The 23820-nt window shown below is 35.5% G+C and overlaps 1 protein-coding gene and 1 pseudogene across 4 annotated transcripts in view; both read left to right on the top strand.

Annotated features, from left to right (window-relative positions):
* The window catches only part of CFAP47 (cilia and flagella associated protein 47), a 485875-nt gene that overhangs the window by 147429 nt on the left and 314626 nt on the right, over positions 1-23820 (top strand). For all 4 annotated transcript variants that reach the window (XM_061410459.1, XM_061410458.1, XM_061410460.1 and 1 more), the window contains 4 exons: positions 4124-4224; positions 9304-9429; positions 11164-11392; positions 13312-13533. In XM_061410459.1, coding sequence (XP_061266443.1) covers positions 4124-4224; positions 9304-9429; positions 11164-11392; positions 13312-13533 — 678 coding nt within the window. The remainder of the gene's footprint in view (positions 1-4123; positions 4225-9303; positions 9430-11163; positions 11393-13311; positions 13534-23820) is intronic.
* LOC133243498 (ras-related protein Rab-11A-like) lies at positions 18796-19605 on the top strand (annotated as a pseudogene).

Below are 23820 nucleotides of genomic sequence, written 5' to 3'. Positions count from 1 at the left end.
CTCTTGAATAAGGACTATAAAGTAGATAATATTCTTGTACTAATGTGAAATGTAATGGTAATAATGACAGAATTGTGATTATATGAAAGAATGCTCTTGCTCTTAGGGGTTATATGCCAATATTTAAAGGTAAATTTGTATACACATACTTTTTAAGAAAATTAATTGCAAATAAAAACGAAAGAGAGAGATAAATGTAGCAAAACGGTAATTGATGAACTAGGTACAGGGTATATACACGTGTAAGTTCTTCTGTAAGTTTAGAAGAATTTAAAGTACATAATTGGAAACAGAGGAAATAAATCATTAATGAGAATTATCAGATGAACCTGAAATAACAGAGAAAAAAAATGTGCACTCCGCACATGACTTTCCATACATTATGGTATTTACTGTTTGATTTATCACAGTAAAATATCAGTAGTTTGTCCATAAAAATTCTGTTTAAAAGAGTGACTCAAGTTTTTCTTAACATATTTTGCATTGTGCCTTAGGGTACAGAAGTACCTTTTGTTTCTGTATACAGCTACAGAATTTCTACCTCTAGAATTTGCATGTGTCCAACAGGAGAATTTGGTTTACATCAGTTTTGTAAATGCTGGTTATGGTTTACTTAGAAGCGCATCTGAATTCAAATATTTCTTACTGAGAACCCAGGAAAATATTTATAGCTTTTAAAAAAGGCTCTTATTTAAACCAGTTTTTAATAAGGACTTATGTAATTTAACATTATTAGAATAGCTAGAAGTATTTTAGTGTGTGGTTTTTAATGACATAATTGATAAAAACTATTGGAAAACATTTATGTTTATGTTCATCATCACCTATGTGATTTTATGCAGACTTCCCAGCTTTGAGCATCTGTGCAAGACAGATCTGGAAGCTAACCATTCCTACGCAGTGGCTAATTTCAGAGCTTTGTTTCAGGCAGATTGAATTTGACCTTGGACCCTCTCTGAACAATTATTGACTTTTTCTGGACTTTGCTATTTTAACCAAAGGCTGAGAAAATTAATAATACATATCCTCTAGGACTGTTGGGAGGATTTAGGTAAATTAAATAATGCATGTTAGATGCTCAGCACAGTAGCTGCCACATTTCCACAATGTCCATCAACATCTGCATCGTGTCAACTCTGTTGTTACCACTGATGTCCATCCCAATTTCGGTCCAGTGGAACTGTCCTATTTCACTCATGCCTGAAATTTTCTACTTAAATCCCAGAATAGAATTGAAATCCATAATGTCAGAGTGCCTTTTCATTTCACTGTTACTGTAATATTGAGTATTTTTAGAGTAAATCCTTTACCACACATAGTTCCTGTCTGTGTGGATTGGCATAGAGAATCCATAAATAACACCATTATTCTTTGATAAAATGCCATGAAGTACCCAATTTTCTCAGAAATATTTTTAATATAATGTGTTAGTGTTACCAACTGAAAGTCATTTTTCTGTTTAAATGAATTTTTAATAATATCAATGTATAAAGTGTTCTTGGACAAGGCAATGGCACCCCCACTCCAGTACTCTTGCCTGGAAAATCCCATGGATGGCGGAGCCTGGTGGGCTGCAGTCCATGGGGTCGCTAAGAGTCGGACGCGACTGAGCGACTTCACTTTCACTTTTCCCTTTCACGCACTGGAGAAGGAAATGGCGGCCCACTCCAGTGTTCTTGCCTAGAGATTCCCAGGGACGGGGAGCCTGGTGGGCTTCCGTCTATGGGGTCACACAGAGTCGGACACGACTGAAGCAACTTAGCAGCAGCAGCAGCAAAAATTGTTCATATTCCCATACTGTATAACTTGTCCAGTTTCTGTATTGCATGCTCCAAGAAGAATGTGGTCAAATGAATTTTGCATATGTTGGTTATTCTTTAAGGAGCATCTGAAGTCATATCTTATTATCTCTGAAAAACTAGTTTTATAAGGGAAAAACAATTGATATTTATTCCCATTTCATTCTCATAGTGAAATTTTATTTCAAAATATATTTTCCTTAGTTTTGTACCATTTCATAAATATTTCAAGTGATAGTGCTTCTTTTGTTTGTTCATTTGGTTAATTGTCATGGGTAGTGTTGTCCACAAGCTAACCTTTAGATGAGACCTCATGGATACGTTATTTATTAGGGAAGAAGTCCCAGAAAAAAAAAAAAAAAAGTAAGGAGGTAAGGGAAGCAGCACCAGGAATCAGTCATCCCAAATAAATATGAAAATTAAGTCCCAACCTCACTTTGATCCCTGGAGTTCTTTGCAGATGAGGTTACCATTGTACAGTTTTTGTGCTATTTGAAGCAAGATTGTCGGACTGTCAAACTCCCACACCATACAGGCTTGGGCTGCAGGATTACTCTGAGGACCATAAGCTCCTAAGAACTTTCAGTAGCTCCAGTAGCCCAGTTGTAATTGTCTGAAGAAGGTAACCGTTACCCCACCATGCCCACCCAGAGGATGGGAGTCCAGCACAAAGAACTACTTCCTGGGGGGTAAGAACTTAAGGACAGAGCACCCACAGGATTTGCTAGAGTTGTCTTTTTTTCTTTCCTTTTTTTTTTCTCCTTTTATAATCACTGTTAAAGCAAAATTAACATTTTTGGTTCTAAGATAGCAATGATGATGGTGTCTGTTGATAAACTATATTATTTAATCTGAAAAATATCCTTAAACATAGTTGGTCAGTTAATGGAGTTTTGATTGGTCGCTATACTTCGCATAAATGCATAGTATGTAGAACTAATGATTCATGCTATCAAGGAATTTAAAGTTTCATTTTAAGAGGGAAATCATGTGGAAAAAGTTACATATAAAAATACAACCTAATCCTGAAGAGGACAATCTAATGCATGTGTTTAGGATGAGGCAAGGGAATGACTAGGGTTGGTTAAATAAGACAATGTTGAATCTGTATATTTTGCATAATATTTTAATACACACTAATTAGTAAAGGTAAAAACAATGCATATGCAGAGCTGAGGCGAAAATCAATTCAATTACATATAACATGTTTATTTTAATGTCCCTTGACAACTCATTATATTTCAGCTACAGATTTTTATTAGTCTCATCCTATTCTATATTTTACTTGCATTCTATATTTAACTTAGATTATAAAATGATATTTTATCATTTCACCTTGGCCAGTGACCATAATAAGCTAGATAGAAGAGCTAGTTTGATAGCCGATTCAAGAATAAAATTATCTTTGTATGCTATAATGCAGAACTGAAACCAATAAGGTGATATTACAATGATATAGATATAAAATATAGTATTTATATTAAAAAATCAATTGCACAAGGATAGAGTTGTCACCTAAGCTAGGCCCAGTATCATCTAAGAGTGTTTTGTGACTGGTGAAAATGATAATTTCACAATGCTTTCATAAAATAGAGTATGCAGATTGTGGAAGGTAATATTACTTTGTACTGGTTGAACAGCTTTTACAATATTACTTTCAATTCTCAGACACATTTAAAGGATAAACACAAAACAAAAGAGTGTCTAAAGAGTGGTATGTGAAATATTTAAAGGCCTTGGAGTTGAAAGAACCCTTGAACGTTCTAAATGTTTTTAATATGGAAAAGAGGGCTTAGAGAAGATATAGTGAACTGTATTTAAAATTTGAAGGAATGTAATGGAGATTGTAGGTTGTAGATATGATTTTGTGTTGCCCTGAAATACAATTTGTGAGGTTACAGTTCTCTAGATATGAAATGAGTTGTTTCTGAGTCATGAATGTCATGCTGGTCCTCTGAAGCTAGATACCATTTGTCACAGATTCTATGAAAGAAGGTGAGTGGATTAACTCTGAGGCTCCTGCAACTCTAAAATTTCCTGAATCTGTCTGTGAACCTGTGTAATTACAAGCTGTGTTTTAGTGCACACTTGACAGTGAAATTTGCCATCTCTGCTAAAAGCTTTAAAAGTAAATATTCTTACACCATTAAGCTAGATACAATAGGTAGTTAAGAAAACCAGAGTGTTGATAGAGGAAAGAAAAATGATGACTAATTCGTGTCTTAATTATTATAGACATCCAGGATAGTTAAATTTTTTTTTTTCATTGTGTTTACTGCATCTGAAGATTTTAACTTACTGAAATGCAATATTTTCACTTTTAGGTTTTCACTTCCAGTTAGTGCAACAGCAGAAAACTGCATGCTTACTATTTATTCATATATGGCAATTCATCTTGATGAGCAAAAAATTATTGTAAAAAATGGTAAGTTGTTATAAATTGGATTTTTCATTCCAATTTCATAATAGAATGACTATTATTTCTTTTTTATTGAAGTATAGTTGATTTACACTGTTGTTTGATTTACAGTGTTGTGCTGATATCTGCTGTATAGCAAAGTAAATCACACACATATATATATTTTTTATATTCTTTTCCACTCAGACACTCATGACTGAGGTTTATCAGAGCCATGTGCTGTACATTAGGCCCCTGTTGTTTCTCCATTCTGAATGTAACAGTTTGCATTTACAACCTCAAACTCCCAGCGTGACCCTCTCCCTCCCTGCTTCCTCTCTGACAAATACAAGTCTGTTCTCCATGTCTGTGAATCTGTTTCTTTTTTACAGATACATTCATTTGTGCCATATTTTAGGTTCCACATATAAGTGATATCATATGGTATTTGTCTTTCTCTGTCTCACTTACTTCACTTAGTATGATAATCTCTAGGTCCATCCATGTTGCTGGAAATGATATTTCATTTTTGATGGCTGAGTAGTATTCCATTGTGTGTGTGTGTGTGTGTGTGTGTGTGTGTGTGTGTGTGTATTTTATATGTATGCCATATCTCCTTTATCCACTCATCTGTTGATGGACATTTAGGTTGTTTCCATGTCTTGGCTATTGTGAGTAATGCTGCTATGAACATAGGGGTGTATGTATCGTTTTGAATTAGTTTCATCTGGGTATCTGCCCAGAAGTGGGATTGCTAGATCACATGGTAATCCTATTTTAGATTTTTGAGGAATCTCCACACTGTTTTCCATAGTGATTGTACCAATTTACACTCCTACTGACAGTGTAGAAGGTCTCTTTCTACACACCCTCTCCAGCATTTTCAACTGTTAAATTGAGAACAATGGATAGTGCGAAAATTTTTGTGTGTATAGATTATTAAAGACTTAAGTTTCAGCGCTGAATTGCAGCTCCTTCTGTTTTCAAGTTTTCTCATCTTCTCCACTTGCTTCAAATGTTTACCACTCCTGTGAAACCTATTCAATCTGTTCTGCCTCATTCTTAGGGGACTGAGACTTTTCAGAAGAACTGGAGAACATCTGGCAGGAACACACTGACTTTTCAAATTCCATACATGCCTTACCCACCATCTCTCCCATCACAAAGCCAAGGAAAGAAGACTCTTTCCTGCCTTAGGCTGTTCCTTTATCTTAATCTCATTGTCCAAGGACCTTATTTAATCAACTAACTTTGCTCATTCTTGCCCTTCAACTTCTGCTTCCCTCTCTTAGCTACTTTGGGTGAGTGTGCAGGATGACAATAGGGAGGAAAGAGAAGACTGTATCCCTTCATTGAACATGCTTGTTCCCAAAGAGGAAAAAGAGTGAATTCAGGTTTTGCTTGCCTATTTACCAATCCAATAAACCACTCTATTTTCCACAGAGAGGAAGACAAATAGCAGAGGAAAGTAGGAAGTTAGATCCATTAAACTGTTGTCACTGCAGTACTGAAGAGCAGTTTATACTGTTGACCCACCCTACTCCCCTCATTAAATTCTCAGTTCAGTTCAGTAGCTCAGTCGTGTCCGACTCTTTGTGACCCCATGAATCGCAGCACGCCAGGCCTCCCTGTCCATCACCAACTCCCAGAGTTCACTCAAAATCACGTCCATCGAGTCAGTGATGCCATCCAGCCATCTCATCCTCTGTTGTCCCCTTCTCCTGCTGCCCCCAATCCCTCCCAGCATGAGTCAGCTCTTCCCATGAGGTGGCCAAAGTACTGGAGTTTCAGCTTTAGCATCATTCCTTCCAAAGAAATCCCAGGGCTGATCTCCTTCAGAATGGACTGGTTGGATCTCTTTGCAGTCCAAGGGACTCTCAAGAGTCTTCTCCAACACCACAGTTCAAAATTGTCAATTCTTTGGCTCTCAGCTTTCTTCACAGTCCAGCTCTCACATCCATACATGACCACTGGAAAAACCATATCCTTGACTACATGGACCTGTGTTGGCAAAGTAATGTCTCTCTGCTTTTGAATATGCTATCTAGGTTGGTCATAACTTTTCTTCCAAGGAGTAAGCGTCTTTTAATTTCATGGCTGCAGTCACCATCTGCAGGTATTTTGGAGCCCAGAAAAATAAAGTCTGACACTGTTTCCCCATCTATTTCCCATGAAGTGATGGGACCAGATGCCATGATCTTCGTTTTCTGAATGTTGAGCTTTAAGCCAACTTTTTCACTCTCCTCTTTCATTTTCATCAAGAGGCTTTTTAGTTCCTCTTCACTTTCTGCCATAAGGGTGGTGTCATCTGCATATCTGAGGTTATTGATATTTCTCCTGGCAATCTTGATTCCAGTTTGTGCTTTCTCCAGCCCAGCATTTCTCATGATGTACTCTGCATAGAAGTTCAATAAGCAGGGTGACAATATACAGCCTTGACGTACTCCTTTTCCTATTTGGAACCAATCTGTTGTTCCATGTCCAGTTCTAACTGTTGCTTCCTGACCTGCATACAAATTTCTCAAGAGGCAGGTCAGGTGGTCTGGTATTCCCATCTCTTGAAGAATTTTCCACAGTTTATTGGGATCCACAGAGTCAAAGGCTTTGGCATAGTCAATAAAGCAGAAATAGATGTTTTTCTGGAACTCTCTTGCTTTTTCCATGATCCAGCGGATGTTGGCAATTTGATCTCTGGTTCCTTTGCCTTTTCTAAAACCAGCTTGAACATCTGGAGGTTCACGGTTCACATATTGCTGAAGCCTGGCTTGGAGAATTTTGAACATTACTTTACTAGCGTGTGAGATGAGTGCAAACTCTCTCGAGGCTTCCACATACCCTGGGGTCTCTCCTTACTGCTCTGATTGTTCCTTCTCAGCACATATGTATTACAAATTTTGCACACATTTTCAGAATTTTTAAGATTTTTCTGACAAATTTTGATGTTATATTCTTCTAATATACTAGATGGATGGTATGTGAGATATCAAATAAGACAATGTAATAGAAAGAGCAGAGGATGAAAAGTTGCAGAACCTGGGTAGAAATTCTATTTTGTGTTCTCACCTCACCATTTTACCATTTGCTTTTATCTTTAGTACCCAGATCCTTAAACATCTGTTATTAAACAAACTGTGCTTTATGGGGGAGCAGCATACTAGTGGTGTGTTTATTGAAAAAAAAAGGCTTTTGTGAAGATTCCTAGACTATAAATAACTGGAATGTATTATTATTATTGTCATTTTATTATTATTGATATTATAACTTATTATTACTTTACCACTTTTTTGTATTTTTCATAATGCCCCTCCCCAAATAATGAGGAATTACTGTGCACAATACTGCTATTTCTTTAGAAGGAAAAAAATGGAGTCTTTGTATGATAATTTTTTTAAATAATATATGCATTTGGGTAAGCATTACTATAGAAAGATATCATGATTCTTAAATAGTTTAAAATATCTTCAGAAATATGCATGTAGTAATTTATAACATATATTTAGTGCCTTCTAGGCATATGACATTCTGTGCTGAGTGCCTTGTATTTGTTATTTCATTTAGTCTTCCCAACAACCATGGTTCAGTACTCTTATTAATCTCACTTTGCAGATTAAGAAACTGAGTCATAGATGACCAAAATTTGATAATGTTCATATCCAATAAATTTATTTTCTTAATTAAAAAAAATGAGTCATAGGGAGGATGAGCACATTGCTCAGGGAATTCTAACCAAATTTATGAGAACTCAGAGCTCCATATGTAGCTACTGTGCTCTAGAGAATGATACATTCAGTAAAGGTGAAATCTTAAAACATACTAAGTATACCCAAAAGTAAAGAAGTATGACTTATATGTAATAAAAATTATTAAGTTGTTATACTTAATATGCCAAATAAAAATGTATCATATGAATCACTGAGTTTAGTTGAAGTGTCCAGATGTGGGTTTGTACCCCACTAGGAACCTTTTGTCATTTGATGTTGACTTGAAAAGGTACTGTCTAATGCAGTATCATTCTGTCAAAATGAATCATTCTGTCATTGAATTTCCTAAGGCGTCCTTCTATGGAGTCTGCAGTGGCTTAGCATTGTGGATATGTGCATACCTATTGGGCAAAGGTTCTCTGGCAAATTCTGAATGGCTTTGTACTGAAAGGGTGGAAGAGACTCAGTATATACCAGATTATTTATATGTGTTGTTGGCTATAAAGTAATCCTCAAAACAAGCACATGAGTTCAGAGCCCTTGATTTCATTTTATGGATAAAAAACAGATGTTTCAGAGAACTTGTATAATGTACCCATGGTTTACTAGCTCCGGAGCTGTGGTGCCAAGCTTTCATGTTAGATCTTTTGAATTGCACAGGCCATGCTTCTCTGATGGAATAACATTCTGAATATATGTGTTGTACTAAATATTTTATTGTTATATAGTATATATTGTATTCTTATATAATATACATACACATATAAATGTACGTGCATATGTAGATAGATAAGTAGATATGTAGGTAGGTAGATATCTGGTGGTAGGTTATATCTGCTTCCTTTTCTTGTTCAGCATTGCTTGTGGTTGTTTGAATTACCATGGTGGCCAAGTATACTGTATGCACAGCAGCTCTAACTGGAATAGAGATCAAAAGCTGTACAAAATGGAATCATAACCAAGCAATGCTTTCATTTCAGAAAATTAACTAGAAAAAATTACTTTCCTTAGTGACAGGCTTTTTATATATGATTTTGAGCACTATATATAATAATTCTAAAAATTTGGGTGTAGAAACATTTAAAAGACTATATATACTTGTTTATGCTAAAGTTGAACATTGTTCATTCTCCAATAATGGATATATCATAATAATTGCCTTATTAATAAAGTTCATTCAGTTCAGTTCGTATCACTCTTTATTTTCTTCTTATTTTACATCTTATTCATGAGTAATAGGAACTTAGATTTTTTTTGTACTGTATGTATGTGTGTATGTATATATATATACATATTTACTATAATGCTTATATATATATATAATTATGAAATTCAGGTTCAGTAATTTGAGAGTGAATTCACAAATGCTTGTTTGACCTACTCTAATCCAATGTGTCATTTGTAGAAAAGGATACCAGTTCTGTGAAGGCTGAAAGCAAGAGTCTGCTTGCCAGTAGAAAAACTGGCTTGCCCTCTACTGCTCCTAGTAAATTTAGTGATGCTGAGCCTGCAAAGAGAAGATTGTTTGTTGGTATGTGGCAAATACATAATGTACCTCTCCAGCCCAATCCAAAACATTATCTGTTTAATATTATTTGATGCAAAACTTAGAGTTTTTTCAAGTAATAAGAAATCCATGAAGAAAGCTGAATTTGTCACTAGTTTTGAGAGGGTCATCTGCTTTGAAGGGCTTCCCTGGTGGCCCAGACAGTAAAGAATCTTCCTGCAATGCAGGAAACCTGGGTTCGATGCCTGAGTTGGTAAGATCCTCTGGAGGAAGAAATGGCTACTCACTCCAGTATTCTTGCCAGGAGAATTCCATGGACAGAGGAGCCTGGCAGGCTACAGTTCATGGGATAGCAAAGAGTCAGACGTGACTGAGCGACTAACACTTTCACTCTCTGCTTTGGGTGCTCTTTCCAATGATTTAGAGTAGAAATTCTCTGGTTTTGGCTAATGATATGCTTAATATCTTAAGATTTTTCTCTTAAGCCAAAAGCTATACCAAGCAGTTCCATTTATTAGATTGTTTGGTAGAAAAACCTAGGGTGGTAGTTTATATGATATGAAGCAGATGTTATAGTGGTATTTAACTAAAATGTTGAATATCTGGTAGAGCCCCTGTGAATTTGCTGAGACTGTCTGTACAGGTACCCTTTGTACATAATTCGCAAACTGCTCAACTAGGGGGGTTGTTGCCTAATTAGCTTGGTCCAATGTTGCTTAGGAGAAAGCAATGGCACCCCACTCCAGTACTCGGCCTGGAAAATCCCATGGATGGAGGAGCCTAGTAGGCTGCAGTCCATGGGGTCGCTAAGAGTTGGACACGACTGAAGCAACTTAGCAGCAGCAGCAGCAGCAGCAATGTTGCTTATCTTAGAAATATATGTGCATGCTAAGTCGCTTCAGTCGTGTCTGACTCTTTATGACCCTATGACTGTAGCCCACTAGGCCCCTCTGTCCATGGGATTTTCCAGGCAAGAATACTGGAGTAGGTTGCTATGCCCTCCTCCAGGGGATCTTCCCGGCCCAAGGATTGAGTCTGCAGCTCCTGTGGCTCCTGCATTGCAGATAGGTTCTTTACCACTGAGCCACCGGGGAAGAACACGTTGTACACAGATAAATATGTGAACTTGATATTGTTATTTGCAGTTAACTTTTCAAATATTCCTTTCTCTGGGTGTGGATAATATTGAAAATTTTCCCTTAATTGAATGGACCAAGCCAAATTAAATATTGAAAGGTTTTGAAATGAGTGTGTGCTTGTACGATTACATTGGCAGATATTTTTGAAAAACAAAACATGATAAAATCATTTTATATTCTTGAAAATTTCTTTAGCTAGAGCATGTTTTGTTTTATCGAAGTGCTTCATTGGACAGAAAGTCATTTTGAATCTGAAACCAATTTTTTGTTTTTATAAGTTATTCAGCTAAGGTTTAATTCTGTCTAATAAGTAAAACTGAAGAATTGTCTAAATGTTTTATATATGTAATATAAAATGAAAGGTTCCATTTTGGGGAATATTTAATACACTGTTATGACATGGAGAAAATTTAATAGTTTTCTTTATTGAACATATCTTCTTAAAGTATTTCTGTTGGCCATTTGAAAATAATGTTTAATTTTAAGCTATAGTAAATTGAGAACATAGAATTATTTGTAGAATAAGCTCCATTTGTCTACATACAGATAGGTCTAGCTGACAGATTATTTTACCTTATTGTCAAGTAATCCTTTTTATATAAACAAATGTGAATTTTAGGAATGGAAATAATACCTGAAGGATTGAAATCAGGAAAATGTGAAATGCCAAAGAAAGGCAACAGATCTTTGAAAAATGAGGCAAAAGACAAGGAATTCTTTTCTCCTAAAGAAGGAACAAGAACATATGACTTCTTTCTGAAGACTGTAAATGCAGCTCAGACCTGGTTCAGTCTCTTTGGTTGGCCTGAAGGACCCCATTCTCTTAATATTCCAGAGACTGTAAGAAGGTAACAGCTATATGTTTCTCTAACATTTCTCTATGTTTGCCTTGTATCATATAAATGTCTATTTATTGAGATTGTTTGAAGTGAAACTCAATGTTAATTTATTCTAAACTGATAAATTATGAGAAGATGATTAGAAAAGCAAAAGGATGCAAATAGAAATTTTTGAGTATGCATGTGCGTTTTAATTTCTTCTAAACATCCAATGATTTGGGGCAAGCACTGAAAGTCTCTGAACCTCAGTTTCCTCATCTGTGAAATGAGAATGGATGATATGGGCAAGATATCCTTTTAAACTTGAAAAATTTAGAAACTGTATAAAACAGGATTATTTTAATTCTGTATAAATGAAATTCAGCTGTCTATCAAGAGTATCATCAGGGTGATGGATAGTAAATAGTGTTAGTGAAGAGGGAAGACACAATTTCTTTGATACTATCTCCTGTTTGACAGTATCTTTACCTCTTTCACGTGTTGTTTTATTACTCAGAATGTTTAAAACAGTTAACTGCATTGGTCATATCAAGTCACTTAATTATAGTGTTAATTTTGACAGGAATTTAGGCACCTCCATTGTTAATACTGGTGTAATGGTTCTTAGAGTTTTCCTACCTCCTTTTTCATCACTGGGGTAACTGGCTAGCACCATAGGGGCAAGTACTAATCTATATAACTAGACGGGCTGTATTAGAAGTTTTGCATCTATACACAGGCATGAGCTTGGTTATTCTAACTGTTTAATTTTCCTAAAAGATATCTTTTTCAGTTTTTTAATAAATATTTTCAGCATCATAGATTGAATTACTGATTTATAGACTCAATCATAAATCATCTGACTCCAGGGAAGTTTTTAGAGAAATTATTCCCTAGTTTTCAGTTTTCTGTTTTGTTGTTTTTTCCTTCTGAAAAGTGTATCTGGTTTTAGTGTATTCTAATTATTACGTTTTTAATTTTCAGAGAAATCATTGAGCATTTACAATTCATTATATAATACTTGTAACTAGTAGTAGTATGGTTTGTATGTTTAAGATCTCTATAACTTTAATTTTATATTTTCTTGATTTAGATATTTTACTTTTATGTCTCATAATGAATAAGCTATTAGATTGATTTATTTTTCTCTGCATTTTCTAAATAATGCTGATTGGTTTTCTTTGTGATTTACTTTTCCTTTAAACTTGAATGGTATGCTTAATTATTTTCAGGTCTATAAATTTGTTTCTATTCCACATTGACTGCATCCCAGAATTTTTGCTATTAAGCATTCTCATTTTTATTGTTTTTGATAGAGCTTATGATTTTAATTTTCGGTTTCTAATATTTTACTATAATATTGATCGCTAATTTGTTGTATGTTATTGCATTCATGTGTCATTATTTACTTGCCTGTTCTCACTAATTGTTGGGCATTTACTTCTGTTATTTTGTTCGGTATTTTCTTAAAAACAATGCCAAGATTGAATGTGTCTGTTTATAGATGGTAGCAAACATTTCTAGATGTTATATAGGAAGGTTCTCAGAGGTGGGATCACTTGATCAAATAATATAAGCCTACCAGGCTCCTCCGTCCATGGGATTTTCCAGGCAAGAGTACTAGAGTGGAATTTACTCACACAATTGTAGATAGTGGGTCTAGAATTTAACCTTTATTCTGTTTTTCCAAAGCCCTTAGCATTTTCTAGTCACAATCCAATCTTTCAGACTTGACAGCATCACCATTATATAATGATGTGTGCTTAAAGCAAGTTACTAGAAAGTTCTGGGGTTATTAAGAAAATCTAATTTTTACTCTCAAAAAATAGGTAAATGAAGTGAATTGTATAATTTCTCATTTGATTTTAAATAGAACTGTATTTGGTCATTGAGAATGGTTTTTTATAACATTTTAAGATGTTTTTAATTTTAATATTATTTTCCCATAGGGATGTGTATAAAATACAAGTGTACTCATCAGCCCTATCGGCCAGAAAATTTTCCAGACAGAGTGACTTTTCCAAATATAATAAGACCATTTATGATGTGCTGATCCACCTGTGTGGAAAAATGCCACCTGGAATTAATTCAAGTCAGTCTTTACCTGTGGATTACCCTGAAAGGGTGATTCAGCTTCATTGGCAACATTCTTTACTTCTTGACTTTCTCAGGTAAGAGAATGGGTATACTAATTTAAAAATGTAATTATGGCTTGGATGGATAGATAAGTAAGTAGATGGGTGGGTAGATAGATAAACAGACTTTGATATTATTTGTCCTTTTGTAAAATATTTCCTGTTTCTATTATATATATATATATATATTTATATGAAACCCTGTAATATATACCTTAGAGAAGTCATAGAAAATAAGCGTTTTATGACCTATTGAATTTATAATCTAAGGCAGTCATTCTCAAACTTTATCATGCATCCAAATCATTGACATAGTGTGTTAAGCAGGTTACTGACTCTTTCTCACAGAGTTTATGATGCTAATTTGCATTTATAACACGCTTCCAAATGATACTGATACTTCTGATCTATGACTTCATCTTGAGAATCTTCATGTAAGGCAACTATAGAAATCCGTTGAACTAAAAAAAAGGATGAAATCAATAAATGTATTCCTCAGACTACTGTTAGTATAATCTCAAATTCTGGATACTGTGAACTTTTAGTCTGCATATTAAAGTGTTTTAATATTCAAAAAGGTAAGCATATGAAAGGTTCCATAAATGACTGATAGAAAATACCAGAAAAATACTTGTCAGCATAATGTCTATGTTCCTCTGCAAAGATTAAATGACAGGTGGCTTTCATTAAAAGTATCAGGGGAATGTTGGTGAATTTATAACACTTCCTCTGCCTATATTGCAGTATCTTGGTCCACTGGAACTCTCCCCATCCATAGGCAGTGTTACTACTCCAACTTCTATGCTCCTGTAACCACTAAATTACTAACTACCACTAAGTTACCATTTGTTACTTGTAACTATTTATGGGCTTTATGAAATAAATAATATATTTTGAAATATAATATTGTGTTTTTCTATGTTGCTACTTTGTGTATGGAATCTACTCCATAGTTGGCCAGAGATGTTCATTCACCTTCTTTGGCAGAGATGGGGGTGGAGGGTAAGAAAAGGAAACTTACAATAGGAATGCAAATGAAAGATTTGGTGTTCAGTTTTTTTTTTTTTTTTTTAATTTCCAGATAAGAATTTTTGAGTCCCTAGCAATACTATAGTCTAAAAAATTAGATGGTACCGGACAAAATATTTTTTCTTTGTGTCTTAGGCTCTCGCTATCATGTCAGTAACCAAAACTGGCTTAAGTTTCTTGTCGCTTGAAAGGGATATAGGAATTTCAAAGTCACTAAAGGTGACTGAGTTAAAACCCAGGCAATCTGTTATGGAGGCTGACTGAATCAGAGGGACTCCACTGAACAGGCGGAAGAGCAGGAGATGGCTGTTTCTGCAGCCACAGTATTAATGAAAAACATGTGACAACTGGGAAGTGACTGGGGCAGTTATGAGACACCCTTTTGGTTCTGGGTGGGACTAAGAGGAGAGGTTCAAGATCCCCACCTCAGGCCTCAGCAGCAGATGGCCAGGTGGAGAGGGAGAAGTCATTGCCAAAAAGACTGAGGATCCAGAAAAGTAATGCCACATGCATGCAGGTACAAGAGTCCCTCTCCCCTACCTCATGGAAGCCCACTTCAGGGCTGACCCACATTCTTAGAGGCCTTACACAATGTGGAGATCCTTCCTTTATAAAATAATATCAAATTCAAATTACAAAAATTATATACATAGCTTTAGAAGAAACTCACAAAAGTGAGGCAACCTGAAATTGAAGCTTTATTTGCTCTTCCATGATGCCATCTTGTTGAGGGGATGGGAAGGTCTGAAATTTTGACTGTTTATCCCAAAGAACAGAGTTGCTGTAAAGAGACCGTTCAGGGTAGAAGAGACTAAGATATGTGAAGATCCAAGACTGCATTCCACCCTGTTCCTCTACAACCAGTCTGGGTGAGAGAATGAGAAAGATGCTGTCAGTTAAGGAAAACAGCACATTTGTGTGTGACTATACAAATTACTTTGAACACCACAGACTTACTCATGAATCTGTGTATCCCATTAATATGTAAGCATGCTGAGGACAGGAAGCATCTCTGATTCATCTGGCATCTCTAACACCCAGGGTCATTGATAACATGGAATAGATCCAAAGTTCCTTAAATATTTATTTATTAATATTGTCTCTCACAGAGATTTGCTTTTTGAACTTATGTAGTGAAAGAAATAAAACCTTGAAATTGGATCTCAGGACAGTCATAAAACGATATGGAAACTTTTGTGAAATATAAAAATTAGGACTAAAAGGATAAAAGGTAATGAGTTTGCATTCTAAAAGAAGTATAACCAGTAAGAAAGGGTCAAGTTGGAGAAAGGTAGGGTATATAATACTATGACTGCTGTACTTTGAACACTGTGTATAATGTTAAACCATAATGTCTTAAAAATAACTTTTAAGGCTCTTATTCCATAATATCTGTTAGTCTGCTAGAGAAGCCATAACAAAATACCACAGACTAGAAGCCTTTAACAATAGAAATTTGTTTTCTCACAGTGTTGGAACCTTGAAGTACAAGATCAAGGTGTCTGCAAATTGATTCTCTTCTGAGGCCTCTGGCTTGGCTTGCAGACAGACTCCTGCTCTCTGTATCCACATGGTCTTTTCTCTGTGTGCACAAGTCCCTGGTGTCTCTCTGTGTGTCTAAACTCCATATTCTTATAAGGACACCAGTCGGATTGTATTAGGGCCCAGTCTGAGGGCTTCCTTTTACCTTAATTACCTCATTAAAGACCTTAACTCCCAATGCAGTCAACATTCTGAAACACTGAGGGTTAGGGTTTTAACATATGACTTTTGGAAGCACATACTTCAGACCACAATAATATAGTATGTCTTCTATTTTTTTTTAAAATATCATGTAAGTGAGTGTTATATTTTATAATAAATTTATATGTTATATTTGAAATAATATGCTTAAGGTCTTTTGTGTCTGTTATGGAATTAATCATGTCTCCCCAAAATTCACACTTGTTGAAACCCTAACCCCCAATGTGACTGTTTGGAGATAGGGCCTTTTTAATGTAATTATGGTTAATGGTGTCATAAAGGTGGGACCCGAAGCTGTCTCCTAAGGAAGAAGGGTCTCACCAGAAACAGAATTGGTTGGCACCTTGCTTATTCTTGGAATTCGTGCCTCTAGAATCGTGAAAAAATGAATTTCTATTGTGCAAGAGACCCAGCCTGTGGTATTCTCTTATGATAGCCTGAGTTGACTAATACAGTGCCTAATATCCTTTGATATACTTTCATTTGTTTATATTCAGTAATCATTTTTATAATGTGATTTTCATTGAAAAAATAAACTTTTTTATTTGTAATTTCTATAATATAAAAATATAAAAGCAGAATATAGACATCAGGTATCCTACATTGAAACTGTAAAGTAGGATATCACATAAAATAAAACTACTATAACTGTTACTTTCTAATTTAATTGACTATTTTTTAACTTTGGTTAACATTTTACTGTATTTCCTTCAAGTCAAGTTTATGGGATTTATTTCTTAGTTGAAATTTCCTTCCAAATGTATTTTTTAAATTTTTATTTATTTATTTTATTTTTGGCTGTATTGGGTCTTCATTGCCACATGGGCTTTTCTGCAGAGGGCTTCTCTCTAGTTGCAGTGTGTGGACTTCTCATTGAAGTGGCTTCTGTTGTTGCAGAGCATGAGCTCTAGAGCTTATGGGCTTCAGTGGTTGCAGTGCATGGGCTGGGTAGTTGTGGTTCCCAAGCTCTGGAGTATAGACTCAATAGTTGTGACACATGGGCTTAGTTGTTCCTAGGTATGTGGAATATTCCCAGACCAGGGATCAAACCTGTGTCTCCTGCATAGGCAGGTGGATTTGTTACCACTGAGCCACCAAGGAAGCCCCCACGCTCCACCCTACCTTCCAAAAATATTGTAATCCTGCTTGTTTTAAACTTAAACCTTTTCCCATGTTGTTAAAAACTCTTCATAAACCTCATTTGCAATGAGATACCATTGTTTTCAGAACCATTCCCAGTCTGTTGGACTCATTGATTTTTAAAATAAATTGTTCATATACTAAAAAAATGTACTTAGAAAAACTAACCCTTTACCCTTTATAAGTAAATTTAATTTCATTTGTGATTTCACTTCTTTTCTCTTTAAAAATTTATATCAGTATTTCTGAGCAACAGCATAAAGAAGTGATTCTGGAACAGTACACTGAAGTACATTAAAAGCATAGACTTTTGAATCAGACAGATGAAGGCTTAAATTGTAATATTTTTTGTACTTTTGTGGCTTTTCACAAGTTATTAATACTTAACGTGTTTAAGATCCAATTTCAGTATCTATAAAATGGATGATGATAATTACTAAATTTCTTTGGTTGATTAAAAAGTATTATAAATAGAGACTTCCCTGGTGGTTCAATGCTAAGACTCCATGCTCCCAATGCAGGGGGCCAGGGTTCGATTCCTGGTCATGAAGCTAGATCCTACATATGGCAACTAAGAGTTCACATGTCAGAACTAAGACCTGGTAGAGCCAAATAAATATTTTTTTAAAGTATTAGAAATAATAAAATGTATATTAGATGACCCATAGTAGATTTTTATTATTAATTTAAATAAATTATGATCTATGGCTAATAGATCCATACACCACTCCAGTACTCTTGTCTAGAGAATCCCATGGGAGGAGGAGCCTGGTAGGCTGCCATCCATGGGGTCGCTAAGAGTCAGCCACGACTGAGCGACTTCACTTTCACTTTTAACTTTCATGAATTGGAGAAGGAAATGGCAACCCACTCCATTGTTCTTGCCTGGAGAATCCCAGGGACGTGGGAGCCTGGTGGGCTGCCATCTATGGGGTTGCACAGAGTCGGACACGACTGAATCGACTTAGCTTAGCTTAGCTATGATCTATGGCTTTGATATGCCAAAATGTTTTCTTAAATTACTGCAGTATGGTAACCATTCATGACATACCATAAAATGGCTCTTGTGATATTTCAGGAAATAGAGTATTTTAAGAATCTCTTCATCTATTAGAAATAAATGTTTTGTTGAAATAAGAATGCCAGAAGGGACTTCCCTGGCAGTCCAGTGGTTAAGACTTTGCTTTCCAGTGCAAGGGTGTACGGGCTCAATCCCTGGTTGGGGACCTAAGAACCAAAAGACATAAAGCAGAAGCAATATTGTAACAAATTCAGTAAGGACTTGGTGCACAAGTGCACATCAAAAAAAATGGTGCACATCCAAAAAAAAAAAAAAATCTTTGAGGGGTTCTTTACTGGGTCTGGCAGCTGAAACTTGGTGCTCGGGTTACCCCTGCAGCGATGCCCCCTGGTCCTACCGGTACCACTGCTGCTGCCACCCCTTCGCTTCTACGCTGCACAGCGGGCACCCACGACGACGACTACAACTACCTCTTCAAAGTTGTCCTTATTGGAGATTCTGGTGTTGGAAAGAGTAATCTCCTGTCTCGATTTGCTCAAAATGAGCTTAGTCTTGAAAGCAAGAGCACCATTGGAGTAGAGTTTGCAACAAGAAGCATCCAGGTTGATGGGAAAACAATAAAGGTACAGATACAGGACTTGCCAGGGCAAGAACCATACCACAGTAGAACATCAGCATACTATTGTGGAGCTGTACGTGCCTTATTGGTTTATGACATTGCTAAACATCTCACATACGAAAATGTAGAGCGATGGCTAAAAGAACTGAGAGATCATGCTGATAGTAATGTTGTTATCATGCCTGTGGGCAATAAGAGTGATTTGCACCATCTCAGAGCAGTTCCTGCAGATGAATCAAGAGCTTTTGCAGAAGAAAACGATTTGTCATTCATCGAGACATCTGCTCTAGACCCTACAAATGTGGAAGCTGGTTTTCAGACAATCTAGACAGAGATATACCGCATTGTTTCTCAGAAGCAAATGTCAGACAGACGTGAAAATGACATGTCTCCAAGCAACAACGTGGTTCCTATTCATGTTCCACCAACCACTGAAAACAAGCCAAAGGTTCAGTGCTGTCGGAACACATAAGGCACTTCTCTTCTCCCCTAGAAGGCTGTGTGTAATCCAATTGTCAGGTCTAAGACTTAAATATATTTGTAATTCTTGTGGTCATTTTTGTGTTTATTACTTCCTCATACTTATGAATTTTTCCATGTCTTAAGCCTTTTGATTTTAGCTTTATAAAAACATCCATTTGTTCCAAATGACTGCAGCTTTTTTTCATGCTATGGCTTCACTAGCCTTAGTTTAATAAGCTGAATGTTTGGATTCCTCAATTATTGTTTACTTTTCATCATGGAAGCTGTCACTATAGGACATAAAAGAACTTGATCCCTTGAAGTTCAGACCTATTGGTCTTGATTAAATCAAATTAAGAAAACTGTAGAAATAAGCTATCATTTCGTCACAGAGCAGCTTATAATTAACATACTCTCCTCTCAGTGCAGAGTATATTTCCATAAATCTAAGAATTGCCCTATAAACAAAGCAGAATTTTGAGAGCCTATAAATTTTCCATAATTCTGGAAGTCAATTTCTAAAATGCCTTAATAGGGTTATGTAGTTTAGTAAATTTTGTTTTTTAATTTTTGTAAACATCAAAGTTGATTATAGAGGGGCAAACACTTTTTTCTGGAGAAGAATTATCTTAATCAACACAAAAGACTGTGATGATTTCAGTAGTAGCTGGGAACTGGAGAGAATGGTGGAATTCCGCCTGAGGTGCCTCTGTTACAGTAATCAGGCAGCCCAAGTCATTTAACTTATCTAATTTCCCAGCAGTATATAACGTGGCATTTTATTGCTCAGGCAATAATGCTCTTAGTATCCGAAGGCAAAGTGTTAATTTTGTCTTAAAACCTTCCAGTAAATGCAACTTAGTTTTACCGCCATAACCACCAGCAGGCATGGACAATTATTTTAACAATGCTGATTTTTGAGTTTTGTAGTATATTATGGAATATAGTCCAGTTAAATATCTGGTTTCAGTATGTCTAAAGAATACAAGAGAGGTTAATTTCTGCTCAAGTGGTACCACTTAAGGGCATGTATTCTTTTAGTACGTAAGATGAAATAGTACCTTGAGTTTAAACAGAATGCATTTAGGCATTGTACAAACCTGAAAGTTTTCTTCCACTACATTATTGAAATCAGTGGAGCAGCTCATTTCTCATTCTGAAATGTGCACACTAATATTTAGTTTTATTTTTTTGTGGATAATATTAAGCACTTAACTCTGAAGTGTCTGAAAGTTGTGTCAACTAAATTGATATTATTCAGGATGGTGGAATATCCCCAAAATATACATGTGTGTGGTCTTGCCTAGATTGCTATGTTTCATAGTTAATCTTCTGTCTTTTGCGGTGCTCATGACTTGAGGGGCGCACGAAAGGCATTGCTGTTGATTTAGTTTTCCTCTGTAGCCGTCTTATTATTTTGGTATATTGGTTATGAAGATACTACTATCTCCTCGTAAATCACTACTTTGTATTTTATGCATGCTCTGTAACTTAATTTTTTTTAAAGTTATTGATCTAGAATATATTCACATTCTAATAAACAGTTACTGGGAGACTATTAAAAAATCTTTAAAAAAAGAATTCCAGAAAACAAGTATTTGTCAAAGATGTCTGTCTTTTGTTAAATTTTAAAAAATGTTATTGAAGTATAGTTGATTTACAGTGCTGTATTAATTTCTCCTATACAGCAAAGTGACTCATATATATATAGATATAGATATAGATATAGATATAGATATATATGCATATATATGTATATTCCATATTCTTTTCCATTATGGTTTATCACAGGATATTGAATATAGTTCCCTCTGATATATAGTAGAAAATTGTTGCTTATCCATTGTATATATAATAGTTTTTATCTACTAATCTCAAACTCCCAATACTTCCCTCCCTATCCCTGCTTTGGAGAATACAAGTTTATTCTCTATGTCTATGAGTCTGTTTCTGTTTCATAAATATGTTCATTGTATTTGTCTTTCTCTTTCTCACTTACTTCACTAGTATTGATAATAGGACGATAATCTCTATTTCCATGCATGTATGCTGCAAAGGGCATTATTTCATTCTTTTTAGGGCTTCCCTCATAGCTCAGTTGGTAGAGAATCCACCTGTGATGCAGGAGACCCCGGTTCGATTCCTGGGTCAAGACGATCTGCTGGAGAAGGGATAGGCTACCTACTCCAGTATTCTTGGGCTTCCCTTGTGGCTCAGCTGGTAAAGAATCTGCCTGCAATGTGAGAGACCTGGGTTCGATCCCTGGGTTGGGAAGATCTCCTGGAGAAGGGAAAGGCTACCCCCTCCAGTATTCTGGCCTAGAATTCCATGGACTAAGTCCATGGGGTCACAAAGAGTCAGGCATGACTGAGCGACTTTCACTTTCATTCTTTTTATGCCTGACTAATATTCCATTGTGTAAATATGTACATATATATATATATATATATACACACATACATATTCCATGTTTTGTTTATTCATCTTTTATTGAACATTTAGGGTGTTTCCATGTTTTTGCTATTGTAAGTAGTGCTACAATGAACATTGGGGCCCATGTACTTTCTTAAATTTAGTTTTGTCTAGGTATAGGCTTCCCTCATAGCACAGTTGGTAAAGAATCTGCCTACAATGCAAAAGACCTGGATTCAATTCCTGGGTCATGAAGATCCCCTGGGGAAAGGATAGGCTACCCACTCCAATATTCTTGGGCTTCTCTTGTGGCTCAACTGGTAAAGAATCCACCTGCAATGTGGGAGACCTGGGTTCGATCCCTGGCTTGGGAAGATCCCCTCGGGAAGGGAAAGGCTACCCACTCCAGTATTCTGGCCTTGAGAATTCCATGGACTACAGTTCATGGGGTCACAAAGAGTCTCATATGGCTGAGTGACTTTCACTTTCAGGAATAGGCCCAGGACTAGGATTGCTGGATCATATGGCAACTTTAGTTTTACTTTTTTAAAGAGCTATTTTCTATAATGGGATTACCAATTTACATTCCCATCATGAATGTAGGAGGGTTCCCTATTCCCCACTCCCTCTCCAGCATTTATTATTTATAGACTTTTTAATGATTTCCATTCTGACTGGTAGGTGATATCTCATTGTAGTTTTGATTTACATTTCTCTAATTCTCAATTAGTGATGATTAGAATCTTTTCAGGTGATTGTTGGCCATCTGTATGTCTTCTTTGAAGAACTGTCTATTTAGGTCTTCTGCCCATTTTTCAATTGAGATTTTTTTTTTTAAGTGTTATTGTTGTTATTGAGTTGTAGGAGTCATTTGTATATTTTGAAAATTAAGTTTTTGTTTGTCACATCATTTGCAAATATTTTCTTCCAGTCTGTAAGGTTGTTCAAGTGTGTCTTTATTAGGTAAAATGGGAACTTTATTTAAATTTTTATGAGTTTAAAACAGAAAACACATGACTTGTCTTTTAATTTTACCACTTCCTACACTTGGTCCTTGATGATTCATTCAGTAAAAATGCTCTAATTCAATAAGGCAAAAATCATAATGCCATTATTTTAGAAGTTTAGTTTTGCTTTTAAAATCTAATGGAATGTTAAATGTGAACCAAAACAGAAGTCTAGATATTTAAATAACTCCTTATTGCTTGTGCATTATAAAAATCAAAGTTTTCTGATAGCATCATTAAACTCTATGCACTTGTGATCATCATGTTATTCTTGGAGCATTGTTATTGGCACAGCTCCCAGTAGGGTTAACATTAACATGAGTAGTTTCTGTTTTGACATTTTATGGTATGAGGATGCAGGTATGGAAGAATAATTTTGGCATTAAAGCCAAGGTATTCAAATTTATTGCTCTTTTATCAGCAAATACATGCCTATCAGTATATGTTGGCTGTGATAAAATTCTTCAACATTTAGAGAATGACAGTATAGGTAATAAAATTCGGCCATTAATCCAAGATATGTGTATATGTTTCATTATGGAAATAAATGTATTAAAGTTCAGAATAATCATAAATGTTATTAGCTTCCCCATGTAAATTTGATGTCAGCGAGTGAGAACTTTTGTACAAGTAAAATTGTATGTTTTATGTGGTAAATGAGAAAGTAAAATTTTGCAGATTAAGTTTAAATTTTAATAAGTCATTTCAATTAATTTTGTTTTGTTCTACTCAGTGTAAACCCAGAAGATTCACATAGAAAACTTTGCATAAATGTAATCAAATGTAAAATGTAATCAGATCAATGGAGAGTCAATCCTATAAAACTACCAACCACACATAAAATCTATTGGCAAAAGATAATTATAAATATTGTCTTATCAATTGATGAA

This window comes from Bos javanicus, chromosome X, assembly GCF_032452875.1.
Source record: "Bos javanicus breed banteng chromosome X, ARS-OSU_banteng_1.0, whole genome shotgun sequence".
NCBI classification, from domain to species: domain Eukaryota; kingdom Metazoa; phylum Chordata; class Mammalia; order Artiodactyla; family Bovidae; genus Bos; species Bos javanicus.
Note: the sequence above shows the minus strand (reverse complement) of the source record. Positions and strands in the feature narration are given on the sequence as shown.